This window comes from Aedes albopictus, chromosome 2 (assembly GCF_035046485.1).
Source record: "Aedes albopictus strain Foshan chromosome 2, AalbF5, whole genome shotgun sequence".
In the NCBI taxonomy this organism is placed as follows: Eukaryota; Metazoa; Arthropoda; class Insecta; order Diptera; family Culicidae; genus Aedes; species Aedes albopictus.
The window spans coordinates 518,547,157-518,561,726 of NC_085137.1; the positions used below are offsets into that span (position 1 = coordinate 518,547,157).

Consider the following 14,570-nt stretch of genomic DNA (forward strand, 5'->3'; position numbering starts at 1 on the left):
TATTAAACTTCTGATTTATAATGAACTTTCTATGTTTTTCAAATCATTTTTTTATTTAAATTATTATGAATAAAATATCATGCGGTAAGCATGGTACAATTTTACATGTCTAATATGAAAGTGATTTTTTCTTTCGTTTATATTCCACCAAGTTGCCAAAAAGTAAGTATGATTTTGCTACATCACGCTTATGAAAGATTTAATTCCTCAAACGTATCTTACTTTTGAGCTGTTATGTGATTTGGTACTTAGAAAAAACATGCGTTATTATTAATGATTTTATCAAAAACCTTCTCCCTTCTGTAGCATAAAAGCGATTGCTCCTATAAAACAAGTATCAACCAACCCCACGGCAGGTGAGACACAACAAAACGGTAATCATCCAGATTATGCCAACTTTTGTAAACTTACAATTATTTTTTAATTTCAATAAATTCAAATCCGTCAAACTGATACACATACATACAAAAGTAGTATGTACTATTTTGCTGATATTCTTTTGAAATAATTTACAAATTATTTACATGGTAATGCAAAAGAAAAATAAACTTTGTGTCCAACGTATTCTTTATCATTTTTCGGAAACTTTCAGGAATAATATCACCATGTATTGTAACAAACTTATAGCTTTTGGTCCATTTACCCGGATTCGTAATTGCCCGGGATATCTATTTCCATTTTACTGACTTTTCTCCTGATTATCTTCAACATCCGAGTCAAGTACGCACTCATCACTAGATGTTTTACTGATCGTAATGACTGGTATTTTCTCAACCCAATTCGAAGTTTTTTGTTCATTAATAGTTTTAATAGATATCCTGTTGTATTCTTGTGTAGATGTAAGTTCATTTTCATTTGATTTGCTTTTATCTATGTTTTTGTTCGATTTTTGTTGTGTATCCAATTTATTATGTTTATATTCATTGCCGTTTGAAGAAGGCACATCATTCCCCTTGTTTTCTGTATGGAGCTCTGTTTGCTTATGTAGAGCTTTTTGCATCATGCGCTGTAATCTTTGACGGTGTTTGTTGTTAACCATATCGGAATTCTGATTATTCTCATCAGATGTAGATTGAACTTTTTGTTGTGTAGAATCTAACACCTTATGCCATGAGTTTGAAAGACCTTTGATTGCTGGGTTTTGTTGGCAATGTTGAGTGGTCGCAATTTTGAACATTTTACGTCTTTCTTCTGTTCGTTCTTTTCGTAATTGTAACTTCAAATCCTGATTTGCTTCTCTAAGAGATCCTGTCAGCGATAGAAGATAGTATATTATCAATATCAATAGAACTAATAAGGGTATTACTGCTGCTGGTGATACAATATATTTGGTTATGACATCTGGAATGATGTGTTCAGTAGCATTGGTGAGAAGATGATAAATCCGACTAGAATGCGAAAATGGTCCACAATGCCATGATGGTTCTAAAAATACGATGGCGTAGCTTACTGGTAATACACATAGGAATAACATAGTCAAAAGAAGTGCGAAATAAAAGTTATTGGATCTGGAAGCCCTGAAAAAGGATGATTGTATATTATGAAACCAGCTACAACGATTTCAAATTTATTATCTTACCGAAACACTACTTCGTGAGGTACATTGCATGTAAGAACAGTCCACGATCGCAAATACATTATGATGATCAGTTTAAATATATTGATCACCGCAAGACCTGGAGAAAAAAACATGCCCATCCATACCATTCCTTGATTGTTCACAAGATGCAGAATGTTCTCAGCAATTTTGAAGTCTCCATACTGCAAATAAAAATAATGGAAATAAAAATACGCCTAATGGGTTAACGAATAATAACCAAACATATGTTACCTTTGGAAACACCTTTTCCAAGTCCCAACACCAACAGTTATTCATATAACGAACAAACAATGCTCTCATGAAATCAAGTGTCATAGTTGAGAAAATTGTCATCAACTGTAACGATAAGAAAATAAAAAACCAATTTTCACTTGTACAATGCACTTTTTTGTTTTATAAAGGTGAAGTGAAGTGATTTTTTTTAATTAAAAAAACAGTATTAAAAACCAATTTTAAACATGTGTTTCTTGTATTGAATGTTGTAAGGTTTGACGATTTTGAAATACAGAACTCATGATTGTAATTTTATTTTTAGGAAACTGAAAATTTATTTTTTAATGCAAAATTGAACTTACCAAATCCATGATTGTGAGTTTAGCCAGTTCTTGACCAAACATTGTTTCCCAACAAAGCGTTCGTATATCAGCGTTCTTAAATTTACCTTCTCTAGAACTTTGCATGGGAAAGTCTGTATTCGGGGCCAACGTTATTTCGTCAACTTTGATTGCGGTATCTAATGTAATATGGTTTTCTGTACTAATTGTCGTGGCATCTGTGAATGGTACTTCGCTACTCGAGATTCCTTCTGCTGTGGTATCAGTGACGTTTTCGCAAATCCATCGGAAGCAATTATTGTCCTCTTGGACCTCATCTTCCTCTGAATAGTAGTACGATTCCAAAAATTCATCGTATTTTTCGGTAACATAGGTGTGTAATTCAGTATAGGTCATAGTTTGAAAATCAGTCGTTGCTGTGTTGGAGTATAGTATTTGCGTTACCGCATCGACAAGTTCGTTTGTTGTCGAAGGCTCTGTCAAGATTTCGTCGGATATATTATAATGTTCATAAATAGCGCTCATGTTGAGTTCTCTTTTATTAATTGGAATATCTTCAAATTGATCATTTGGCAAGTTTCGCATTCTTTGTTCCAAATAATAGGCAACATCTTCATCGTCGTAATCGAATTCATTATCTGTAGCATATCTGTTATCTTCTGAAATACTATGTGTCGATGCCATTGTGATGAACGAAGAATTTAAGTCATCGTTCGTTGTATAGGAATTTGTCATGAAATTGGAAGTAGATGTATCATAATCTGAAATATTTGAAGAAGGTAGCATGGAACTAGATATATTCGAAAAGAACATTGTCAAAATGGCAGCATTAATTGTGGTTTGCACTGGGCATTTGATGAACTGTTTGTAACAGTTACTTTGGTAATCAAAAAGTTCCTGTGTCAATTTAAGTGACATAGGTCTTAAAGCATACTCAGCATAGAGAGCCATGGTCGGTATGCTGTAATTGTTATATGATTGGTTTTTAGCTATGGTTAAGCAATGACTATCGCTTGTATAATTTGAGGGCTTCAAGCTACGAAGTTCTTCTGTCATGTGGCTTATCTTGTCAAATAATGCAAAAATAAGAGAATACAAGTTCAGCAAATTTAAAACCATAATTCTTGCCAATTGTATCCTCAACTGTTTTCTTGGATGATAATATTCTAGTAATCCTAATGCTTCAAATATCATTGGAAAAAAGAAGGTAATTAAAGACATCACAATAGTAATTTCATTCCTGGTCCACCATGAGTCCGTATCTTTGATATCCATAGAACGCTTAACAACTTGTACCACAGCGAATGCTGAAATGACTAATAATCCAAGTATTAAGAAATTGACCGTGATTCTTAATAATATAATTCGCCAGCTGCAAAGAGAATACTTTAGTTGATATATGGGCATCAGTACCCAATGAATTAATACATACTTCCTCGTGTCTTTCTTCTTCTCAGCTTCTTCAAGTAGAGCTTCTTTAAAGCCTAAAATGATAGATGCCATACGATTTTGTGACGTTTCAGTGTGACCAATCATATAATCCCAGCCAGTAAATAGTTTCCAAGCAAATACATATTCATCATCCTTGGATGATAACTTTGACATCCTTGAGTTTTTTGCCATTCTACAATGAAAAATTGATGATGATGTATCGTATACCATGGTTATATTTAATGAATTACTTTTTTAATGTTGCCACAAAGCTGTATATGTATACTACTAGACCAGTGAGGAAATAAGCAAGTGGTAAATTATATCCCCATGAAATGGCACCTGAGAACGTAGAGTAGTAGCTGCAAATTGTGAAATTAATTTTATTATTTTTCAAGATGGTTATTTATTTATCCGTTACCCGTAAAACAATGACGAATATTTCAACCTTCCTTCAAATTCCCAAATTGTGCTGAAATTCGATGATATTGCCTGCTCTTGCTGAGACATAGTTTTCCTTATATCACACTTGGCTTGATCCCGATTAATATAGATCTCTTCTGGCATCATTACGAAAAGCACCAGAAGAAACGATATTACTATATTTACCCAAAATAACCACCTAAGAAACGTAAAATATGAAGCTACAACAGATCCAAAGTGTGACTCTATTTCTTTAATTCTAGACTCCCACGGGATCAAATATGTAGAAAGATTTGTTATCTCCCGTAAAACTTGTCGCCATTTCTGGAAGAAAATAGTTATAAAGAAAGATTTCTTCATCAATGTGACCTCTCACACCGTTGATAGGAAAATATTGAACTGCGTCAGTAAACTTTTCGCTGAACGTGAGGTGAAACGATCTTGTAGAACACCTTCGTGTTGTATTATATAGCTTTTAGCCTGTATTATGAGGAATCGAAAATGTAAGTATTAATCGGTGTTGCTTATTTCATGGAATTATCAAACTTACTTGTTTCACAAGCTTTAATTTACGCCTCATACTCCATGGTTCCATTTTGACGGACTGTAAAACTTCCTTGTGCAACCGTATGTTTTCGAATATTCTGTCTTGTGTTCCATCATCTCTTACATCCTCCAATGTCACTGCAGTTCTTGTGAAGTTGAAACAATAAAAAATTTAGCGATTCGAATAAAAAATGTAGTGATGACTTTATCTAAAGTTTTGTTGAATAATTATTAAGTAACATTTTGATCACTGTTTGGTTGGGTACCTTCATAACTTGTATTATTGTCCACGGGGACAATGCAAATGCATTTTTTATGCTTAAAGCATAATAATAATTGAAGTTATCTGACTAATTCAAAATGCAGTCCTGTGATTTTTACAAATAAAACACTGAAATTGTGAAATCTACAAAAAATATTCTTTTAAACAGCATTGGACAAGGAAATCATCATAATGACATAGCAAGTGAGAACGTATTATCCAGTCATGTTTCATTACTAACCAATCGTCCCACTGAAAAAGCGGTTCTATAAAAAGGGCATGCAAAGTGTTAATAGCAACTAAACAATATTTGCTTAAATAAAAAGAAAATCGCGTTAAGTACTGTTCCTTTGAATTCCACTAAGAATTTGCATCCTTTGACAGATACGTATTTCGACCTCAACTGTAAGGTCGTCTTCAGTGTCTTGTACTTGACTCGACTACAAGACACTGAAGACGACCTTACAGTTGAGGTCGAAATACGTATCTGTCAAAGGATGCAAATTCTTAGTGGAATTCAAAGGAACAGTACTTAACGCGATTTTCTTTTTATTTACAGATATTCCCCTAACAAGCCCAGGTTAATCATCAATATTTGCTTGATATTGGGTACAATAAATTTAATAAGTTTTCAACTATCTTTGGCGATTTCCAAAGTTGGTGCATATAACGGAAGTGGCGCAAATTGCCTCTGCCATAGGGTAAGGTGTCACTTGATATAGGCATCAACAACCATGCGCCTCCATTCGTTTTCGATGTTGGGCCATTGACCATATGGCCTAATGACCTTCGGCCTGTCATTGAGCCAGTTAGTAGGCCGAATAATCATTGCACCGAAGAAAATTGGGCCTGATGGTCATCAGGACGAATTGCAATTCAACAGTTATGGAGCAGGAAACGGAACGATTTTCAAATCTGTTAGACTTTCAAATAATTAACTACTACTTCTACAATACTAACATTGTTTATTAGTTTTTACTGTAATCAACAATGAATTCCAAAAACTATTTCAACAGTGAAACTAGACAGAACAGCCTATATTTTAAAGGAAAAAAAAATATCAGTTTTAGTGCTAACTGCTATTTTAACAATAGAACTATAAAGAACAACTTGTAGCTTCAGTAATTATTAAATGGGGTGAAAAACGATATACTGAATCAGTGAATTATCTGTTGATACCATTAATTACAACAGTAGTGATAATATAAAAAGCAATCTATGCTAGTTTCCGTAACTATGTTTATTTCAACAACAATATTATAACTAATATTTAAAATATCATATTGACTTCTCTAATAAAATAATTCAGAAGAATTCAGAAGAATACAGGGGATGGCCAGAATGTTTGGGATAGGCAACTTTTTTTCTCCCACAAAAAAAAATCATCATGCTGTAACTTTTCATAGAGTGCATCAAAAAATCTCAAATTTTGACTGTTTGTCAACCTATTATATGTGCATCATTGGTACTAATTTGGGCTCGATTGATTAATTTTTCGCAAAGTTAGAATCATTCGGGTAAAACACTATTATTTTGACAACTCATTTTTGAACTGTCATATCTCGGAAACCAATGAACCGAATTGAATGAATTTTTTTAACGTTTATCAACAATATATTGATACTTAATACGACGTTATAAAATGTAATGTTTTCTTACGGCGAATTAAGTTATACCGGGTTGAAATTTATACCCATATAGAGGAAAATAAGTCAAATTTACAAAACCACACCAAAATTACTAAATGTGTTCTTCATTCAATCTAAATAGGCTCTAATATATCTGATTAGAGTTAACTTGAGAAGAGAAGTGGAAAATCTTAGGATATCAACACTAAAATTTATTGACATTGATGTAAAAAAAATATTTTTTTTCGAGAAAAATCCAAAAAGTGTCAATCTATGATAACTTTTTTCAACGTTTAAAAAGTACCTTTGTTTTAATAGTTTGTGAAGCATTTATATATTGTTAGTGTACGCTCAAATTTTCATTCAATTCGGTTCACTGGTTTCCGAGATATGACACCTCAAAAATGAGTTGTCTGAAAAATAGTGTTTTACCCGAACGGTTCTAACTTTGCGAAATATTAATCAATCGAACCCAAATTTGTACCAATGATGCACACATATTAGGTTGACAAGCAGTCAAAATTTGAGATTTTTTGATGCGCTCAATGAAAGTTATAGCTTGTTGAACTTTTTTGTGAGAGAAAAAAACGTTACCTATCCCAAACATTTTGGCCATCCCCTGTATATTCAGAATCTGTATCTGAAAATATGAAACTTGATGAACTTGTGCGATAAAAAGCAGATGAAAGCTGATAGAAATTAGGTTAACCGCACTCATCCTAAAGCTACTATTTTTAATTGAGGTTCCAAATCAGGTTAAAAACTAACGACTTTATCAGCACTTTCAAGCAGTGTTGCGAATACTCACTTGCAAGAGTGTTACTCACTTGCTTCTATCTCAGTCCAGAAGGATGCTATCAAAAAATGATGTTTGAAGGGCTTTTAGATTGTAGTTTAATCTAAAAGTTAGCCGAATAAAGTAAAGGTCGCAGACGCATACCAAAGTTGTGAGTGAGCTGTGAGTACGAGGTGAGTAAAATTCGTGTAAGTTATACTCACATTGTGCTCACAGCTCTCTCACGGTTTTGGTATGCGTCTGCGACCTTTGCTTTATTCGGCAAACTTTTAGATTAAACTACAATCTAAAATCCATCCAAATATCATTTTTTGATAGCATGCTTCTGGACTGAGATAGAAGCAAGTGAGTATAACTTTTCGCAAGTGAGTATTCGCAACACTGCTTTCAAGTATTGTTTTCAGAAACAAAATGAGTTATTAAATCAAATAATATTCTAAAGAGCTAAAATATTGTCTCGAGTTATCATAAATCTACAAATGGGATGTCCCAAGTAACATTGTGATGGCCAATTAGCCTTGTACAGGCTTTTAAAACCTTCATAAAACATAATACCTTTAATTTTGGTTTAATGATGGTTGTAAGGACCTAGTATATTTGACTAAAAAATGTTACTTGGGATATTTACTACAGCCAATTAACTTTGAATAAACGTTGTTCATAAGCATTCAATAATAATCAATAATTTACTTACTCTCCTGAGCTAGTCGTGTACACACTCGACCTTCTCCTGTCTCCATTACTTGATCCCATCATTTGACTTATAGGACTTGAAGTTCTGCGATGGCGTCTAGATCCTCGTTTTTTCTTGATACTTGCTTTTCTCTTGATTATCGCATTCAAGCTCGCAGAATAGTCCTCGTCTTCTGTATCATGGATATCGATGCTACAATTGCAAATTGGCTTAATGAAAGTATCGGTAGGAATGTGAATTGTATCCATCCCCGATACCTTGATGTATTCCGCTCTGAAGGATTCATTTCTATTTGCTTTTCAGAACCGAAAAAGACGTCATTTACAAAACGTTGCTTGTCTAGCTCTTCGCTATCATTGTGATTTCCATGCACATGAGTTGCCCATGTGACTGAAAGTTGTGGAGAAACTGATGATGGAGGTGAAGTTGAAAGCTGAAGAATCGGAAAGAATTTGAAGAGTGGAGTGTTAGCAATTTGGGGTCTCCAGTTAGCCAAGAGGTTAAGGCTATCGATCGCCAATCCGGAGACGGCGGGTTCGATTCTCGTTTTGGTCGGGAAAATTTTCTCGACTCCCTGGGCATAGTGTACTATTGTACTTGCCACATAATGTACAAATTTATGCAATGGCAGCATAGTAATTAATTATAACTTGCATAGTTATTAACTGCGATAATAAGGTATTGAATATATAAGTGTAGGGCTATTTTTGAGCATTTGCACATTTTTACGTTTACTTCTCTATGCACTCTTGGCGTATGATTTCGGGAACGTGTTTGATACACCCAGTGATTGCTCGTTTTACCGTATATTTGGTGGATCGCATCACAAAAAAAATGAAATACGGAAATTCTCGGTTTTCATAATGGTAGTAATTCCATAAGGACGTGGCCGGCATCGTTATTGACTTTTTTTAAAGCTAGAAATTCTAGACTTATGCACATTGCGACTGGGTAGTAAGTCTCAAGCTCTAACTTTGAGAGCAATGCGATGCATTGCCATCCTAATACTTTGGTCTTGGAGCTTTTCTCGCTTAATCAGGATGAAATTCTTATTGTTTGGCCAAGTTAATAGCGCCAAGGGAAAGCAGTATATTCGTTCAAAACGCAAAACTTTGCAATGAAAAGGTGTTCATTGTTTTCCATGTGAAGAAAGGAAAAAATTAACATATTTTCAACACAAACATTTGTGTTTTGAACGAGAAAACTGCTTTTGAAATTTCAATGATCACGACATTATCAATAACGAATTCTTCCACCGTGTAATATCTTGAACAAACTTATGCACTTTATACAATTCTTCTTCATCTTCTTCTTTTTCTTAATCTTTTCTGAATGAGAACTATTTTTCCAACTTATAACTGATTATAACTTTGATTTTTGTTTTCATTGTTGTAATTTTGGCACTAAAACCATTGATGTATCACTATTTATTATTATTTTTTCACACGATGACAGTTCAGCCGACCGTCTTATTTTCGCATGATACGTCTCGAAAACACAAAGCCTTTGTTACGCGATTTTGAAATTTGAAACGGAGTGGACATTTAGCGGGACGATGTGCTGGCTGTCCAGTCCATCGATGTAATCCAACTGGATTTGAGACCACATCAGTGTAAAATCACTTAACGTATTCGCACAATTATTAAACAACAGTATCCAATACCTCTAATTTGGTTGGTTTGTATACCACGACAGACAATTTAAAACTAAAATATGTCCGATCGCTGGACGCGTGATTATTTCTGTTTCAGACTGGCCTCCCGACGCGCAAACGTGTTTATGGTTAGAGGAAAATTAATTTCGCTTTCTTCACGGGAGTTCGAATGGTGGTGGCACGATAACGGCAGGAAATACAATTATTAAATTTCAGTTCACACTAGCAGTTGCCTGACCTGAACCTTAGCATAAGTCAAAAGGATGGTCGTACCTACCCTTTTCCCCGGCAGTTATGTTTATATACTATCTTTTCCTCCTTCTTTCGTATTCTTCTACGTAAATCCGATTTGCTACGTAAATTAGATTTGCTATGAAGATAACATTTAAGTGATAGGCGTTTTCGTAATGCTCCTCCATTTATATTTATAATAAAGAGTCACGCGAGCGTACTCACATCTGAGACTGATGCTTTCACTGATACATTATATTATCTATACATATTCCAAATCTTCTTCTGTTATAGTCACAATACAAACCTCGTGATCTAACGTTTTTGGTAGTTTAACGTCTATAGACAATCCACTTGGTTTCCGAGATTTTGGTATGTCTGATTTCAAAATTCCGGATGGTTTCCGTTTCATATTCAACTGTGGTTCGTTGTCGTCCATTGTAATTTTTCTCCTGTTGGTGGATACTTGTAATAACACTTCACTCGGTCGATGAGAAATGAATAATGATAGAGCCAATGAAGTTACACCTTCTGGAAGCTATGAATTTCCTTTACTCGCCAAGTAAACATTTACTTTCCATGTTTGATTTTTTTGCAGACAGGGATAATCTACCCAAAGGCATATTTCATTACCTTTTCAGAAACAACAATTTTCATTGGATTTATTGTATTTTAAACTTGGGATCCGAACATTGGCTTGTAAATTGATTTTTGTAATCCAAATTCAATCATGTTCCGTTTCTCAAATAAATTCCAGTTATACCATTTATATGTATATACAATTGGTTTCATTGTGAAAAGTGAGGCCTTAAACTTGACATTTCTTGTTTGTGTCCAGATAGTTTTAAACATCATTAAATTAGATAGGAAATTATTGATATCTAATCTACCGCCTTGAATACTAGACTTTCTTTTGCAACCTAAAAACATAACACCTAGAAATTGAGGTGGGAGCGATTGCATATATTTCCACCTTCCTTTGTAATAAAGGCTCACGCAATGCTGTTAACGTTGAAAAGATGGAACAGAGTGAAATACATTAAAGTACTACTGTCTTCTCACCTTTCACGCAACGTCATCAAATTCCATGTACTTGCTGGGAAACATATGCGCTGTAAAGTAGATCTCTATTAGAAAATCAATTAACGCTTTAAGGATAATGGTATAAACACAATGCAAATTGTGTGTTAATGTCATTATGTGGTATGAATTCAATAGCATCTACCATAATTCATATTTTCCATTCATAAGTAATGTGTAAAATTCGGAAGTTCAATTGTTACAAAGTTAATGACCCCTCTGACCACATCGCCATGGTCATCGCACACTGTTTCTTCCGTCCTAATTTTGTAATTCTAATAACGTTGGGTCTGAATATTATTTTAGAGTAGCAATGTCTTCGAAAAGTTGTATGGAACAAAAATGTCTTTTGAAAGTATCACTGGTACATGAAATCTAATTAAAAAAAAATTAAAAATGTAATATTTTTATCATGGGAAAACATGCCGAACATTCTATTTTTATATTTGCTCGATTACAAGAGATAGTTTTTTTTTATATTCCTGTAAGCGATTAGAATGGTTTAAAAGTCTGTTTAGATGTAAAGTAAACTTAATGTTTCTGAAAAGTAATTTTGCGCGAGAAATTGTTATTAATTCCTTATGAAAACAACAAGATTTTATCTGAAATGTATTTTTTGAAGTTGTTCGATGTTTTATGTTTAAACATGATTCAAATACATGATCAAACCTATGTTGTAGAAGTGTTTAGATATACGGGTTTAGAAGCTTCGCAAGCATATATCTCGAGAATGGAATGTTGTATGAAGTTGAAAATTTGATATTTTGACAAGCTAACTTTGATGAGTAACCAGTAAAATTTCAGCTCTTTACATCATTCCGTTTGCTAAATATATGTTTGAGAAGTTGCAGAACCTGACTCCTTTTTTTCATTTTTATTTATGTGTATTTTAACTTAAACGCTAATTCTACACTCATAAGAACCTGACTCCGAATAATTGAGTCCGACCTGTATTTACAATGTGAGTAAGTAACAGTCAATGCTTTAGACGGGAATCGAACCCGTCACTTTCAGCATGGTTATGTTGAATACCCACGCATTTACAGCTGTGGCTTTAGGGAACCTTCATGCCTCACATAATTCCTACAATGTCGAGATCAGATTTTCAACATTGCAGAATGTTGTTACTGAAAAGTTCGTAAAAATGACATTTTTTTAGTTTGGAATGGTCTTATTTTAGTATGTTTATATTTTACACAAATCTTCACTGCATCTGTACGAGAAATTTGGCTTATTATTACAATATAGACAGTTGTTATTGTCTCATTCACCGGTTTTAAGAGGTTTTCCAGAAATGAAAAAAATCATTCCAAGATATCGACTTTTTCCTTCAACCTTGCGTAACTCGCACGGTTGGCCAACACCACCAGATCCTCGCTAATGCTGAGTACAAAAAAACGAGTTTTTTTTTCAACGTGTTGAACAAAATACAACAGTGGGATCGCTCGAGGGTTATTCGAATATTCTGGAAGTTGAATATAGGAAACTTTTAAAATCCTATCAATCAGGAAGAGTTATTGAATAATGGGTTATCAAGCTTAACCATTTTTTCCTACTATGTGCTGAGCGATTTCGGAAAATAGATCCAAACTATTACCTTAGCAGTATCACAAAAATCATATCTCAAAAACTAAACGACGTACATCTCTGATTTTTTTTTGTATTCTACGCCAAATTTCATATATTTTCTGATAAAATCGATCCCATGACCATGAAAACGTGGAAAACCAATATAGGATATTGCGTATTGGTTCCCTTATTAAGCATGTGGCTCCCATTTTCATCCTACGAAAAAACACAGGATTGAAACGTTGCTTATTTTGTTTCTTATTTTTATAATTTTTGTTATGAGTAAGCACGCATGAAAACAAAAAGAACGGAATCAATCGGTGCCGCAATCGCTTGTTTTCGAATAGGATGAACATGGGAGCGTGAGATTATTGATGGCACACATACCCTATTTGCATGTGTTTTGCACCGAAACACAATTTGACCTCATTACCTTTCAAACGAAAAAAAATTTTAAATGTTACGATTTTTTGATTTTTTAACAATTTTTAATTTTTGGACTACTATATAGAAAAATTGGTCACCCTAATGTCGAAATAAAAAGTATGTCTGTCTTAATGTCGAAATAAAAAGTATGGGTCTAATTATTGAGCATGAACTACAAGCATTCCAAGTTTTCCGACAATCGGAGTTGCACTATATCTATGGAAGGCGGTATATTGCTAAGCAGAAAAAAAACTGCAACTCTTTGCATCAGCGATAAGATAATTACACTCTTAGAAAAAATCATGTAAATTTAAGTTCACGTGGATGCACATAAAAGGAGCGGCCCGTTTGACACAAATTTACGTCTTCTATCACAATATCTTCGAGCTAGCAATCGCTAGAGCCGAAGCGAGAGATAAAACATATGTAAGTAAAATAATGAACTGGATTCGAACTCTGGTCTGCTGATTGAGAGGCACGTACTATACCTCTCGGCTGTATCAGACAGACAGACAGGCTGTGAGACAGACGATAAATGTAAAACTGTTTCCACCTATCTGGTCAGTTAGGTTTTTTGACAACTTGAGCAACCAACTTGAACTTACATAATGGATGTAAAATTGCATCAAATTTGCCATTCAGTCATGAAATGTTTACTTACGTAGAGTGTACGTCATCCACAAATGTAATTTTTCCGAATAGATTAGAATAGAATAATAAAAAAAATCATAATTTTGAACTGTTGCAAGTTACCCCATAGGGCTTGTGATAATGTGATTATGTATTTTTACAGTACTTAGACGATAAATTTATCAAACTTTTATCTTGCAGCTACATCTACTATTATGTCATCAAACTAAGCGCACTGATCATAGAGGGGATGTTAAGCACTATTTTCATAAATGTTTTTATGGCAATCAACGAGTAAATCGTTCTAACCGTGTAGATTAACAATAAACAAATAAGCGAATCTGATTTTTTTCTCTAAAACGATCTTTGCTATACAGAAACTTGACAACCGAAACAGAAGGCAGAGCCGTAGCGTGCGGTTGGTCTGGTTGGCCCCCGCCAAGGGTGCCAACCTTGGAGGGGCGCCGAAAAGGCATAAAGCTAGAGACAAACAGAATGAATGTTATCAAGATTTCACTTTTCAAAGTATCTAAGATTGATGATGTGTTTTAACGTTCTTCCGATGTTACCTGGAAATTTATCTACTATTTTATTTTGAGAAACTTAATATGTTTTCGAAATTCTTGTGAAAGTTTCTTTCTAAATTCTTAAACATTGAGAGGGCATTCGTCGCATCCATTCAAATATATTACAGTATTGATACAAATATTTTAAATGGAAAATTTCAGTTCATATAATTAAGTGTAGAGATAGCAAAAGGTTAATATACACGTTAATAAAAACAAAAACAAAAAAGTTCATATAATTGTTGGAAATAACATTAAGTTTATTCGGGCATAATCTCTTATTGTTAATCTAGCACAAACCATCAAGTCGTGTTCACTTAAAAAGGTATCAGTGGGTTTTTTATTTCCTTAAAACAAATTAAATATTTTAGGAGTCCCCAATAAAGTTCATCAGGCCTTTCTTCGGAATTTCTTGCTAGGTTTCTATCATTAAACCATTCAAAAATCAGAAATTCACCTATGGGGTTCTTTGAAAAATCC

At 33.9% G+C, this 14,570-nt stretch overlaps 2 protein-coding genes across 3 annotated transcripts in view; one reads left to right on the plus strand and one right to left on the minus strand.

Moving 5' to 3' along the window:
• LOC109409670 (unconventional prefoldin RPB5 interactor-like protein) overlaps positions 1-14,570 on the plus strand; it is a 155,451-nt gene that overhangs the window by 102,783 nt on the left and 38,098 nt on the right. The window lies entirely within an intron of this gene.
• Positions 1,111-10,375, minus strand: LOC115265367 (transmembrane channel-like protein). The gene is made up of 12 exons (XM_062854622.1): positions 10,127-10,375; positions 8,192-8,367; positions 7,935-8,126; positions 4,559-4,700; positions 4,387-4,488; positions 4,007-4,332; positions 3,837-3,947; positions 3,587-3,778; positions 2,176-3,526; positions 1,832-1,936; positions 1,580-1,761; positions 1,111-1,248 (listed from the first exon to the last, which is right to left on the minus strand). Exons 1-12 carry the CDS (start codon positions 10,256-10,258, stop codon positions 1,239-1,241), a joined length of 3,021 nt encoding a protein of 1,006 aa, XP_062710606.1. The 5' UTR covers positions 10,259-10,375; the 3' UTR covers positions 1,111-1,238.